The 14,811-nt window shown below is 43.8% G+C and overlaps 1 protein-coding gene across 1 annotated transcript in view; it reads right to left on the reverse strand.

Moving 5' to 3' along the window:
* Window positions 1–1,112: 1,112 nt before the first annotated feature.
* The window catches only part of LOC138964818 (beta-hexosaminidase-like), a 31,792-nt gene continuing 18,093 nt past the window's right edge, over window positions 1,113–14,811 (reverse strand). Inside the window, exons 5-15 of the mRNA XM_070336854.1 lie at window positions 14,162–14,325; window positions 10,755–10,981; window positions 10,357–10,560; window positions 9,384–9,536; window positions 8,565–8,671; window positions 7,632–7,917; window positions 7,038–7,226; window positions 6,460–6,700; window positions 3,570–3,825; window positions 2,095–2,235; window positions 1,113–1,441 (exon numbers count right to left, since the gene is read on the reverse strand). Coding sequence (XP_070192955.1) covers window positions 1,303–1,441; window positions 2,095–2,235; window positions 3,570–3,825; window positions 6,460–6,700; window positions 7,038–7,226; window positions 7,632–7,917; window positions 8,565–8,671; window positions 9,384–9,536; window positions 10,357–10,560; window positions 10,755–10,981; window positions 14,162–14,325 — 2,107 coding nt within the window. The 3' untranslated portion in view covers window positions 1,113–1,302. The remainder of the gene's footprint in view (window positions 1,442–2,094; window positions 2,236–3,569; window positions 3,826–6,459; window positions 6,701–7,037; window positions 7,227–7,631; window positions 7,918–8,564; window positions 8,672–9,383; window positions 9,537–10,356; window positions 10,561–10,754; window positions 10,982–14,161; window positions 14,326–14,811) is intronic.

Raw genomic sequence — 14,811 nt, forward strand, 5'->3', positions numbered from 1 at the left:
TAGATTTTAAAAGTTAGGTCCAGCACCAAAACGAGGCGCCATTGTTGTAGAGGAGCAAGTCCACGAAAATAAATTCTTGGAAAATGTCTCACGCTCGACAGAAAGCAGCCAGGATGTTCCCGTTCGGTGAGCGTTCAAATGGAAGTATGCTTGTACTGTATTTAGACGCTCGGGGAGCTCTGTGATGGTTTACGGGAGGCTTACTGTGCCTTTAAATTGTGAGCTCATGTCAGGTATGTTGACTGACCAGCAGTGGGCCGCTCACTTGGCTTTTTACCTGCGCCCGCGTCGCAGCAGCGCTCTTCGTTAGCTCTTACCGCCTCTGCCCCATCCACCTCCCTTGTTTGTTATAGCTGGCTGCGCTTTTTCATAATTTTGTACCGAAGGATTATGTATACGTTCTGTGAAATGTTATGTGTACCTTATATGGAAAACGTATTGTTGTTATTGTGTAATAGGGGTGCTAGTTTTAAATTTGTTAAACCCCAAGTGTTCTTTAAAAAATATGTGATTTTTGTCCCTATGAAATTAAAAAAACTTGCCTTCGGTTTTTGACACCCAAAAGGAACTTCTTGTCACATGAATTTTATGGTTGTGGTTGTGTGTGTGTGTGTGTGTGTGTGTGTGTGTGTGTGTGTGTGTGTGTGTGTGGATCTGTATGTGTGTATGGGTGTGTGTGTGAGTGTGTGTGTGGGTGTGAGTTAGTGTGTTGTATCCTTCTATGAGTGCGTGTGTGTGAGCGTGCTTTGTTGCGTAAAAGTACTAGTTTAAAATCCCCATTGTCGTTTTGTGTAAATGTTACGTCAGACGCACGATCTGAACGACAACGTTGTAGACGCGATTCTGTATCTATGTGTGTGTGTGTGTGTGTGTGTGTGTGTGTGTGTGTGTGTGTGTGTGTGTGTGCATGCGTTCGTGCGTGCGTGCAAGTGCGCAGTTGTGTGTATGCGTGTGTTCGTGTGTGCGTGCGTGTGTCTGTGTATCTGTCTGTGTGTCTGTCCGTGTAAGCCGCGTGCGTGTGTGAGTGTGTTCAAAATTTGATACAACTTCAAACTTAGATGCGTTATATTCGTCACCGAGTTTTCAATCCCAGTTTCTCACAATCACTCAAATTGTACATTCGATTTTTTTAATTTATATATAAATCACATTTATTTTTTCAATGGCAAATGAAACAAATAATCACAGGGGAAACATACAGACATACACGAAAAGAACGATGCAATTGAAAGACAATAAACAATAAATACAATGACAAAGACATCGCACACATATCACCGTCTAAACTACTATGAAAATAATCTAAAGAAAAAATTTATTGAAAAGGAGAGAAAATGCAGACGACAGTATGACAAGGGACGTAACTACGAGAGACTGTGCGGAGTTGGCAGCGTCGATTCTCACTTGGACGTGTCGACTGTAACGTCCACCAGATGCAGACCTGAAGGACAGACAAATACAACATTTAGCATGTACAGCAATTGTGTCTTTGTTGCTTTGCTTGCTTGTATAACTGTCCCTTAATTGTACTCTCAGAAAGATCAGTAAAGTAATGGCATGGCCCTGTTCGTACACGGAGCATGTATTGCTATTTCACATGGAGTATATACTCTCTCTCTCTCTCTCTCTCTCTCTCTCTCTCTCTCTCTCTCTCTCTCTCTCTCTCTCTCTCTCTCTCTCTCTCTCTCTCTCTCTCTCTCTCTCTTTGTATCTGCCTGTGTATGTGTCTCTCTCTCTCTCTTTCTCTCTCTCTCTCTCTCTCTCTCTCTCTCTCTCTCTCTCTAACACACAGACGCACTGACTCACACACACACACACACACACACATGCACACCCACCCACACACTCTCACACACACACACACACACACACACACACACACACACACACACACACACACACACACACAGTTCAATACAACTTTGTTCCGACAAAATACAACACCCGTGTGTAACTACTTTCAAACTACATCATAGTAACTACTTTTCCGAAGACCAAATCACTCCGCCGAATTAACCGACCCAGAAAATAAAGATGCATGCAGTGTCAGCAAAAAGCATCAGTGTCCACTGTCCGAACCGGAATTGTTCTTACCTCGTTCTCAACAAAATGGTGGTACCGGAAGTGAGGGGCATGTCGTCCGAGGTTTCACACCAGGTGGCGCCACCATCGTCGCTGAACTCTACCTTAAGACCGGGGAAGGGAACGTTGGTCACCAGCTTGCCTTGGGACATTCTGCAACAGGTAGACATGTTGGCTAGTGTGATTAAAACGACATCAATAGACGATTTTCGGAAATAACTCCGTCGGAGTTGTGAAAGAGTGAATACCCTTGCTTTCCCTCTGACAAATAACTTAATAACATGTGGTCCTGTCCACGTGTTCCGACACATCCTTCAGGGCCGGACTAGGCGAAGAGGAGGGGGGGGGTTGCCAGTGGTGGCCCAGGGGGATGTCCCCCCTGGCGGCAGGGGCGGATCAGTTCATTTTATGACTGGTTTTTTTCAAAAGTATATTGTGAAGATATGGGTGTGAAGGCGCAAAGCGCCGAGCCGACGGCGCGAAGCGCCTAGCTTGCTAGGGGGGTCCGGGGGCATGCCCCCCCGGAAAATTTTCAAAAAAAGGATGCAAAATGGTGCAATCTGGTGCATTCTGAGGATGATCATTACCAGTTTCAGGCAGCAGATTTTGTCACTGATTAATACCCCAAAAATTGAAACTCAATGTAAAATAAAGAAATGCATACCTCATTCAATATTTTTATTTTTTGGCTGGGGGGGGGTCCGGAAACCCTAGAACCCACCCCCCCCCCCCTCGTTATGGGGGTCAGGGGGCGAAGCTGACGGGTAGGTCATATTCTGAGATAGGAAAATGGTCGCTCCTTGCATGAAACGGCATAAAATAAGCAATAATAAAAAAAATTAAATAAGTAAGGTACATGTTTAGGCTAGGGGGGGGGTTGCGCAACCCCCATAACCCCCCCGGTAGTCCGGCCCTGTCCTTCGCTGATGATTGGCCTCTTCAATGTTTGTCCTAGTAAAAAGCAAGGGCATTCACTCTTTCACAACCCATACAGAGCCGGCAGAGTTATTTTTGGAATGCGTCTATTGTTCAAAGGTCATCCGGTCTACGGACCATTATTCTTTTCATTTTGGCTTTGTTGTATCAATGACTCGAACAAAAATAGAGAGGGCAATTGGAAATTTAATTCAATAAGCTGAGCATAAAAAGTGTAACTTTCAATAGTCATGCACGTCACGCATAGAATGCACATGTGTGGGAGAAAGAACCGCCAAACCTAAAACAAAATATAAAAAAAAATAAACTGAGTTTATAGTAAGGCAAGTTCTTGTTGTTCGTTCGTTCATTCGTTCGTCCGTACGTACGAACGTACGTACGTTCTTTAACATCGAAGTAGTTTCAGGTCAAATTTACCAAGATGGGACATGCTATGGCCATTCGCTGTAAAAAGAAGGCAGATACAAATCTAGTTAGCTGTGGCGATTTCCTCTAAACTTCAGGCAAACTGCTGACCGCTTTACATTGGAGCGATTTGACCCTTGACTCACTTGGCCCCGGGGGGAGGGACGCGGTACTCCACCCCCTGTCTGTCCAGCCTGGCCAGCTCCCTGTAGCCCAGCGTGTTGGCGAACTCCGCCCAGTCCTCGTCTCGCTTCTTGATGCGCGTCATGTTGTTCTCCGTCTCTCGCTCCCAGGCCGGCTCGTGCCACGCTCTCTCCACCAGGGCGAAGAAACGCGGGAAGAGCATGTAGTCCGCCTGCTGTCTGCTGCGGATCACCTCGCTCCATAGGTGACCTTGGATACCTGAGGACACAAGACGGGAAGGTCAAGGGTGGGATTTAACTTGTCACCCGGTATGCCCCTGTCACTGGTCATTCCAAACCTCCCACAAACATAAGTCCGAACCCGATAGACTGCTCAAGACCGTTCCAAATCAAGAATCAAGAAGTCGCGTGAAGCGAAATTAATACATTTCGTCAATCTGCCGAACTCACAGAATGAAACTTAACGCGCTTTTTCCCCCAAGAGAAAGTGAGAAAGCGCAGACACATTCACATGAAACTGAAGCGTACCGGTCCGCTGATCGCTTGAAATGACAAGCAAGTATAGCGCAGTTGCGCTTGCGCTTAAGAGGACAACGCCATATAGTCAAAACTTGACTAAATGTAGAACGGGTCTAGCAGTTCATTTGATGTTCATGATTTGTAAATACTGCATTAAAGATTGGATATAAGGGTTGCTTAAATCACACTACTTCTAGTGAAAATAAAACGCTCATCGTTTCACATCTGGCCAGGCTGTTACATGGGATAAGACTATCCCTCTACTTGGTCACATACCAAAACTCAACACCCAGACTGCTTGACGTGGTGGGTTGACGTTTGTTAATAAATTAATTTTGTCTAACCCCGTGGTTGCATTTTTTTCATTTTTATTTTCATTACTTTATTGTCCCATCGCTGGGAAATTCGCGTCGCTTCCTCCCAGTGGAAAGCTAGCAGCAACAGAGTCGCGCTACCCAGGTGTATGCGTGTTTAGGTGTAATCAGCCACCTGCACTTATGGCAGAATGACCGAGGTCTGTTACGTGCCACAGTGGTAACACGGGGGTGGAACATGGATACTGTCTCTGAGTCTGCGACCTTTCGATCACAAGTCCAGTGCTCTACCAACTGAGCTACCGGGCCCGCTACCTACAAGACTAATTCCCCCAAATAGTACAAATATGTACAACGAGCACCCGGGCTGTTCATTTGTGGTATGTGACCAAGTGAGGCATGGTTTATTCCTATGCAAAAGCTTTGTCACATCCGAGACGCTGAGCTGAACTGTTGTCAGGAGAAAGTGTGTTCATTTACTATCTTGACTCGAGAGTATTTTAAACTTCACATAAGCAAACATTGTTTGGAATTTAAGGATGAAATTCGCTTGTTCATTTAAATGCTTGCTCTTCTCTCATGTGCCATGAGTTTGGATCCGCGCACCTCTCACTTACGCTATTACACATGCCGTATTCATTAAGAGCGCTTCCTTCCCTTCGTTTTTAAGATTTCACATTATTTAGTGCATGCTTTACCCACTCTGTCTTTTGTTCAGTAAAATTGGTTTAATTTAAATATGTGTAATGTTAAACTTGACGTTGTGGGGTCCTGATTTGGCCTATAATTTGTGACCCTCCACCACGAAATGAGTCGCATGTCACCTCGCGCGGTTCTGCGCTAGGCTTAATATAAGTCCGAGGAGTGTATGGTAACAGTGGGAGGAGCACCTTAGTCACAGGCTTATAACTCAAACAGTTTTCGCTCTTTTCTAAAACGGTTTTCACCACTGGATAGAGCATAAAAAACTCTTTAGGAAAATGTAAAAATATGAAAATCATGCAAAGGTGACATGCGACTCATTTCGTGGTGGAGGGTCACATATGGTCCGCTGGACCCAAAAAGCAACAACAACTAACTAACTCTTCCTTTACCGCCTATCACTCCTTCCCACTTTTTTTTTTTTAACAAAAATAGATACGGTACATTATAGATGTTCGGCTTTTCCCTAGCTGATGTACTACTTTTCTGACAACCCAGTTATCATCAAGGGCCAACGGCTTCGGGCCGCAGGTAACACTGTGGATAAAGTGTACACACTTGTTTCTTGTCACGGCTGACAACATGGCGGACTCAAGACGACTTTTTTCGCTCGTATCCGTGTTTTTGTTTTTCTTCATTGGTAGGTAAACTAATCCAGTTGTTAAGGTACCTGTGTGTGTGTGTGTGTGTGTGTGTGTGTGTGTGTGTGTGTGTGTGTGTGTGTGTGTGTGTGTGTGTGTGTGTGTGTGTGTGTGTGTGTGTGTGTGTGTGTGTTGGTATGGAACGAGACACAAAATGAGCTCAAAAGATAACGAATTAAATAAATCAATAACGAAGAAGGCGTGTTATATATTGCGGGGTTATGTGTAGAAACTGTGTGAAGACTGCGAGCGGTGTGTCTGAACACGTGTACACGAGCACGTGTAAATTTATTTGTCCCTGAAAAAGCAAGGGTATTCACTCTTTCACAACCCACACAAACCCGTCAAAGTTATTTTTTCGGATTTCGTCTATTTTTGTATGTGGTAGTTTTTTGTACATAGCATGTGGCTTTGTTTGTTGTAGTCATTTAGGGATACATTTTGTTTTGTGCAAAAAAATCCATTCTGTCTTGCTGGAGTAATTTATGAACATCGTCTATTGCAACAGAACAAAATTTCATGAACCTCACCAGCGATAAATCCCAAAACAGATAGGCTGCTAACGTTTCAAAATTTAGAATTACAAGACAAGAATGGTAGGTAATCGGAGCGTTTATTATTGACAAAACAAAACGTTGCATTTACAAATGTAACGGGGTGTTTTTTGTCAATAATAAACGTTCCCATTACCCACCATTCGTGTTTGTTTTTCCTCACCAGCGATGTTTTCAGGTTTCTTCAGCTCGATGCAGTCCTCCCCGTCATCTCCACAGAGGTCGTCGTACTTGACGGGGTCACCTGACCTTGCCACGTCAGCATTTGCATAAAGGTCAGTAGGCATGAAGGAGAAAGCTTTGCGGGTGTGGGTGAAACGGGGGGCCCAGTACAACCCCCTCTCCTCCGGGTCCGGCTCGTAGGGGTGGTCAAAATACATGTGAGTAGCTTGAGCCATCACCACCTGGAATGGGAAGGCATACTCCTAAATTAGCTCCGTGAAAGTGACGATGCCACATACTGAAAAAATAAACTGAATTTGTCTTAGATTCGAAAGCAGACATACTGACAAAATCCAGAATCAAAAAACAAAACTAAACGTTCCAACTTTAATGTTTCTTGTTAGTGTTCTTTTTTTGTTTTTGTTCGATTCATTCAGTAAATTACACCAACAGATATCACCAAAAAAGACCCGTAGAAGTTGAGTTACATACTGAGAAAAAAAAAGATGCATTCAGTGTGACACAGAATCTCACAGTGACACCTACGTGGCTAAATCTTGACATTGCCCTGGAACTGACCTTGAAACCGTTGTTGGCCAGTTTGTGGGCCCGGTTGGCCACCCCCCACTCCCACACGTTGTCCCAGGCATAGGCGTAGACCTTGGAGTTCTCCAGCTCGGATCGCGTGTAGGGGTCACTGCCCTTCTGCATCACGCCGTCCTCCCAGGCAGCAAGGTCAAGGCCGTAGTTGTGCGTGATGTTGGACACCTGGTAGGGTTAGGAGTGGTCAAAACACAGTCTGTTTGTTGGGGTGTAAGGTAAGGGTGGGGGTTTGGGGTGGTGGGTTTTTTTTTTGGGGGGGGGTGAGTGTTTTAGGGGTGGGGAGTACAGATTGTGTGTGTATGGGTGTGTGTGGGGGGGCGGGGTGTTGTTTAGTTGGATATTATTGTTGAGGGTGTGTGTGGGTGTGTGTGTGTGCGTCTGTGTGTGTGTGTGTGTGTGTGTGTGTGTGTGTGTGTGTGTGTGTGTGAGTGTGCGTGTGTTTGTGTGCGCGTGCGTGCGTGCATGCGGACGGTGAGTGAAGTTGGACATTTACTTTGTAGATTCAGTATAGATACTTTGCACGGAAGAACGAAGACTTCATGGAAGGATTCACCAGTAAGACCAACTCACCTGTCTAACGAAGTACTCCTTCAGATCCTTGTAGTTCCGGAAGTCGAATCCTGACGTCAGCAAGGTGTTACAAGCAGTGGAATTATCCCATGCCCCCTTCGCCACCTCGTCACCGCCAAAGTGGAACGTTTTCAGGGGCTGAATGTCAGCGTGTGTCTCGACCAATGAGCGCACGACAGCTGTGACGAAGTTATAGGTGGAGTCGAGACAGGGGTTGACAGCGTTGTCCAGGAAGAGCTGGATGGACTTGTACCATGACGGGTCGTCGTCGTCCACAAGAACGAACCTGTGAAAGCACATGCGGATGCTGTCAATTTTCATAATACACCCGTGACTGTAACTGGACGAATTTGCTACCTGTTGAGGTATGCGTCACATCGTCGAAGTTTTTTGGGTTTTTTAATTTTCATCCAGCCTTGATGTCTAGGACCGTCTTCCGAAATGGGTATTAGCTTCTTTAATTTTGATATTATATTTCGGGTAATTTTAAACCAGATGCAACATCATTTGGTTTAAACAGTGTTATATTCAACCATTAATTGGTACAATACACAATGAGAACATTTAAAATAAACAACAAGCTATAAGCTTTCAGTTTTTGTATTTCACAGTCAGTTGAAGTTTTGTTCTCAGCCAGTGTTATCCCCACGGTATTTTGTTGAAAAACACTAACGAGAACATCAAGAGCATGCCAATTGGTTGATCTGCCAGTACAAACGATCGATGTTTAGAATCCAAAAAAAAAGAATGTTAAGTTATTGGAATGCATTTATGACCGAATAAAACATTATTTTCTCAGGTAAGTCCACCCAGTGGTCTTTTAAATGACAGACAAACAATTGTGGAATAGATAAAGAACTTAGAAAGTGTTACTGTTGTCAGTTTCTGGTGAGATCGATGTTTAGTTGTTGTGTTAAAAAACCCAGTACGAACCTGTTGGCTTCGGTGTGATTGTTGGCCGCTAGGAAGCGCTTTCGTCGTGCCTCCATGGCCTTAATGGCGGCGTGACCGTGACCCGGCATGTCCACTTCCGGTATCACCTAAATCACAAGTAAGAACTAGATAAGGATGACTTGTTTAGCTTGATCTGAACAAAGGGTCACACAGTGTTCGAAGTGGCTGTAATGTTAATGGAAGGCTTGTGAAATGATACAAACTTGTATATAAATACAACAAGTCTGAGAAACTATCATCGACTCTGTCTTAATTAAGCAAGAAGTATATTTGGTACCCTGTTTTGAGGTTACCATACGAAGAAATACACTAACTGGGAACTCAGTCGGAGCGAATAATTATTACTTTACATTGTAAAATAAAATTCTTGTCATTTTCCCCTGAAGTTCAAAATCCGCGAGATACACCGTACGTGGTCAACCTACACTACTGCAAAACAAACATTTTAACCCCTTGACTGCCGAAAGAATTTAGTTAAAACAATGTAAAAACTAAAATCTGAGAAAATGGTCTCCAGGGGAGCAATCGTCTTGGTGCGATTCAAGGGGCGATATACAGCAGTCGTGAGACAATCGATTTCATTTTATTTCTTTTTCATTTTCGTTTCATTTCTTTATTGTCCCATCGTGGGGAAATTCGGGTCGCTTCCTCCAAGTGGAAAGCTAGCAACATTTTCTAATGATAGCAAAACAAATGAAACTGATATGTATTGTGGCAGTCGTGCCCCCATGGCCTTAATGGCGGCGTGACCGTGACCCGGCATGTCCACTTCCGGTTAATGAAACGGCTGCATCTTACCTGTATATGTCTGCGGGCAGCGTACTTGAGTATGGTCTTGTACTGCTGAATAGTGTAGAAGCCAGACCCCCGGGGGTTAGGGGCGGGCCCAGAGCCCAGGAAGGGCAGCAGGCATTCCGTCTCGGCCAGATCGTGACACCGCCGGCCTGCAACCTAATGTTTGAAGAAACGAAATAAGAGTGTTCAAGCTTCTCGTGACTGATATATTGCTGTTGTGATGTGCTGCAAGAGAGTGTTCAAGCTTCTCGTGACTGATATATTGCTGTTGTGATGTGCTGCATGAGAGTGTTCAAGCTTCTCGTGACTGATATATTGCTGTTGTGATGTGCTGCATGAGAGTGTTCAAGCTTCTCGTGACTGATATATTGCTGTTGTGATGTGCTGCATGTGTTCGGTTGCTTGCTTGTCGCCTTGCTTATTCGTTGTTTAGTATGTACATGCAGGGATATGTATGAGTCTTTTACATCTTAAACTGTGCGAGTAATTGTATACAGTGAGGTATTTAGTCCATAATAAGTGTATAAGTGAGTATGTGTACATGTATTTATGTGATCATAACTTTGTAGTTTTTCGTCTCTTTTATGCACCATCACTGCAATTTGTCATGTGGAGTTAATAACATTAACTAGATTTCATTGGATTTGACTGGACTGGATTGGATTGGACTTGACTGGATTGAAATGGACTAGATTGGATTGGATTTGAATGGATTGGATAAGATTTGATTTAACTTGATTGGATATGATTGGACTCGATTGGATTTGACTGGATTGGATAGGATTGGATTTGACTGGGTAGTATTGGATCAGATAAAATATGATTGGATTGGACTGGATTGAACTGGATTCGATAAGATTGGATTGGATTGGATTTAACTGGATTGGATTGGATCGAATTGGATCAGATTAGATTGGATTTTAATTTATTTTCTTTTATCTCATTACTCCCAAGCTTATCCGTCCCGACTACTGACCGTGGTGAGCTCCTCCAAGCCAGGGATCTCCAGCCGCCATCCCTCGTCGTCCGTGAGGTGGAAGTGGAACTTGTTAAGCTTGTACTGGGCCATGAGGTCCAGCAGCCTCAGCACGTCCTCCATGGGGTGGAAGTTGCGCGCCACGTCCAGCATCAGACCGCGGTACTCGAACCGCGGGGCGTCCACTATACTCGCCTCGGGTACCTGGGGTGGACAGGGCAGCGCACAGAATGAAGCCTAAAGGAATGTATGTTGGTACAGCAAATCCTGTCTATAACGCCACCAAAGTGACTAACGAAAAGTGTTCCTTAAGTTATAAACAGGTGGTCGTTACGAAAAGGAAAATCATATGGGACAGACCCCTCTTCTGGGATGCTTTGTAATCAAATCCAAGCTACCTTGTGATCTTCGTCCTTGAGGTTGAGCAAGCTCATGGCGCCATAGAATGCGCCCTGAGGTTCAAGCGACCTGATTTCTACCATATCCTTGGCGGGATCCACTGTCAGGGAGTAAGCCTCGGGGCCGCTGAGTTGCTTCCCTTCCACTGTGACCCGGATGTCGGCAGATTTGAACACGATGGCGTGACTCTTTGGCTTTCGGTTCACCACGTTGATCCCCAGGCGTTCTGAAAGCAGACATAGCAGTTACATTTCCCTCCGTAAGATATGCATGTATCGATGCCAGCTTTTGTTTGTAACTGTGGTTTACACTGAGGAAATATACAGAACTCATAGTACTAACTGTGCAAGGATAAAGATAAGATTAGGGGAAAGGCTCCTAATATGGACCGGCTCCTAATATGGACCACCTCCTGTTCTGACAAACTAACGGCGCTAGAGCGTTCAAAACAATTTCATTCGCTTTATTCACCCTCTCTGGATAAGTTGCACATGTCAAAACAGTTGCAGAAACACAAACCTCAAAACCGTTAGGCTTTTTCGCTTTTTTTCACTTTTGGCAGGCTTCACTCTAAATTTGCCGCCTAAACCGGACTCGTTTCTGTCCACAGCCAAAGCTTTCATAACACAAAAATGGCTATATATGACAGCTAAGACAGTATTTGTTACATTTTAACAGTGTGTACCCCGAGTTTCTACTGCAAACAAAAAATAATAGCAAAACCTCAAAGTATGTGTGAGTCCCCTAATATGGACCACCTTCAACAAATCGAAGAAAATAAAAACTAAAGGCAATTGATTAATTGATTAAGAAGCTTGCTGAAAATAACCTATAACTAGCCCTCGAGATTTCAAAAAAATACAACAAATAGTCTTTTTTTTTTTTGGAAGTTGATAATTTCACTTATTTTCACTCTGTTTTTGATAAGCTTCTTCAGTTTCCTGGTGTGCTTCAAATAATGCTCTCATCAACCCGAAACAGCTAAATCTAAAGCATATTTGAATTAGTCTGACTTGCACACTAAGTTGTATCATGTTGTTTTGAAGTATAGGGGGCTTTTTACAGTGATTCGTGAAGGCCGCTTCACTGGTCCATATTGGGCGTCCAGGCTCCTAATATGGACCATTTGTGATTTTTTCTGTATTTAATTTTTGCTAAAGGTCTATCAAAGCTATTTCACTCTAATTAGGCCTAACTGTTAAACTAAGAGAGAAGGACTACCAACCACAAAATGAAACTTCTTCGCAAGAAAACAAGCTAGTTATCAGCAAAAAAGTGGTCCATATTAGGGGCCCTTCCCCTACATACAGTCCTGTGAGATTACCCTCATGGAAATTCGGGCTGCTTTCTCACTTGGGAAAGCTAAATGCCATACAGTACAGCGTTACCCATTTTGTTTTCTTTTTCCAGCATGAGTGTATTCATGTTTCCAAGCCCTGAGACTGTTAACATTAATGTTGAGTGCATACCGTGACTGAATTGACAGTCGGTTTGCAATGTGCCTGGCAGTCTATAGACCTAACGTTCCTCCGTAACACTTGAAAAGTCATTATGGGGGCGAGGACGCCCCCATTCTATACGGATAGTTTCGAGGTTGACCATGGGCAGCGCCATTTTGTTGTGAAATACGTCATCAGTTTGTGTACACAGGAAGTTGTGACATCCGTCACCCTATGGGAGGGGTGACGTCAAAATTGTTCATCTGTAGAAAGTTGTGAAATCCTAAATTGACGTCAAAATTGGTCATCACAGAGTTTGTGTAACACAGGAAGTTGTGAAATACGTCACCCTATGGGAGGGGTGACGTCAAAATTGTTCAACAAAAACATGATATGTCGCTTTGTGCAGGGTCAACTGCAACAAACTCAAACCGAGCCATTCATACCTAGCTGTATTTGAGTGACTTATATACCCGACATTTTTATTTCTTATCTTTAGCACAGGTGTAGGAAAAATCATGAACCAAAATGTTATTTATTTTCTAATTTAACATTTTTTTTACAAATATGACCATGGTCTTTTAAACATACAGTGACATTAAACATTGTTATGTTAAAAAAAAGAAAAAAGAAAAAAAGCTTTTGTGCACAAATCAGAAAATACATTGTACATTTTACCTACAGGCCAAACCGTGAGTGTCTGTGGCAAAGCCCGACCCAGGAAATTGCACTGATCTAAATTGTCAAGAACAGGCGCTTGCATTTGGATGTGTCCAATGATAGTAGGTTTGGTTGTGATCAATCAGAATAATGTAGGAATAAAAATGTATGACAGTTTAGTATGATGACATGTAATTCACATATGCTGAAATATGATATTATACATCATGTAATATTATTATGGCTGTTGCCATGACCATGAAACCCAACAAAGGTTTAATGTAATGTAATTCAAAATACCAAAACCGAGCACCTATTAATCTCGTCTTTGCGCGTGAAGATTGAGGCCGTCTGCCAGTAGCGGTTAGGTCATACAGTGGAACCCCTCTCTAGCGACCTTTAAAATGTTGACAAAAATCGGTCCTTGTGGAGGGGGGTCCTTACAGAGGGAGGGGGGCGGAGTCAGGGGGCCACAAAGAAAGTCAGATTTAAAAAAAAAAGAAAACAGAGAAGTTTGAGTTGCTGACGACCGTTCCCTCTGAAAGCAAACTGCTTCGATTTCATGTTTGTCCTTGGTGTCCACCAGTTCTGGTGCATGTACTACCCTGGCCAAGTTTCCTCTCAAGACATCAAAGAGACCGCCCCAGTATACTCTACAGCCTCTGGGCGAACCACCTCTCATAGCTAAAACTGGGTCAATGACCCCTGGGAAGAAGGTCAGTGTCTATAAAATTTTACTCCTAGGCCTGCGGCCAGGGGGGGGGGGGGGGGGAGTATACCGGTACCATTTGAGAATCAGACCAAATGAGAATTGAACCATTTGAGAACATCCTTTTTTTCAATCACTACATCGAAGGCCTGCGGCCCGGGGTTCACATGGGTTGGTTTGTTTGTTTGTTTCAAACCCACACCCATATACACACATTTCCCATTTAAACCATTTGTCGGCCCCCTGTCGATATTTATCGACTAAGTTCCTTGTTTCGTCTCCCTTCGAGTTAAGAAACGACGGCTCCCGCGATTAGCTTGTTTGCCTGTGACGTTTTTTTTTATGACACTTGTCGTACTATTCCCTCTATTAACTACTCTGGCTTTGTTATCTCTATTAGTGCCAAGGACGTCGTCGTCGTCGACGTCGTCATCATCTTCATCATCTTCTTCTTCATCATCATCATCATCATCATCATCATCATCATCATCATCACCAACATCATCACCAACACCAACACCACACTATCATCACCATCACCACCCCAACCACCACCTCTTCTACCCTTATCCCTGTTGCAGCCGCATCCCAAGCTTACCTCCCAGGAGTTTGGCCTCACTGGAGAACTTGGCGGGGGCGAAGATGGCCCAGTCTCGTGTGTTAAGCTGCAGGTGGCTGCCCTCCGTCACGCTCATCTCGGCCGGCGTGGGGATCACGTGCTTCTTGGGGCCTCCCAGGTCCTCCACCTCGTTCACTGAGTATCTACACAACAAACATATCTGACGCGTTAAGCCACAGACCTTACCATTTTCGGTTGTACATATGGTTTAAACAGTATTTTATTAAGATGCATAAACACAAAGCCATGGAGTGTGTGATGTAATAAAGGAGCACAACAAGATGAACTTATAAATACGCTCTTAGAAACAAAAGAATAATATGGCGGACGACATGACATTGTGAATGCATAATATTTAAACCAATCAAAACAACAGCAACAGCAACGACAATGAAAACTAAAACAAGAACAACGGTACAGAAACACAAAATATTGAGTATTGCATACAGAGAGCGAGAGAAAGAGACAGAGATCGAGGGAGGGAGGGAGAGGGAGGGACATGTCCTTACGATTTTCGATTCTGTATTAAAGTTTCTACCCAATACGTGAAGGGTTCCGAGAGAACCGCTGGCTGTCGTTTGAAGCTATGGGAAGAACATGAAGTTTTCACATTACTGTAATGAAGACCA

Source organism: Littorina saxatilis, linkage group LG4, assembly GCF_037325665.1.
Source record: "Littorina saxatilis isolate snail1 linkage group LG4, US_GU_Lsax_2.0, whole genome shotgun sequence".
NCBI lineage: Eukaryota > Metazoa > Mollusca > Gastropoda > Littorinimorpha > Littorinidae > Littorina > Littorina saxatilis.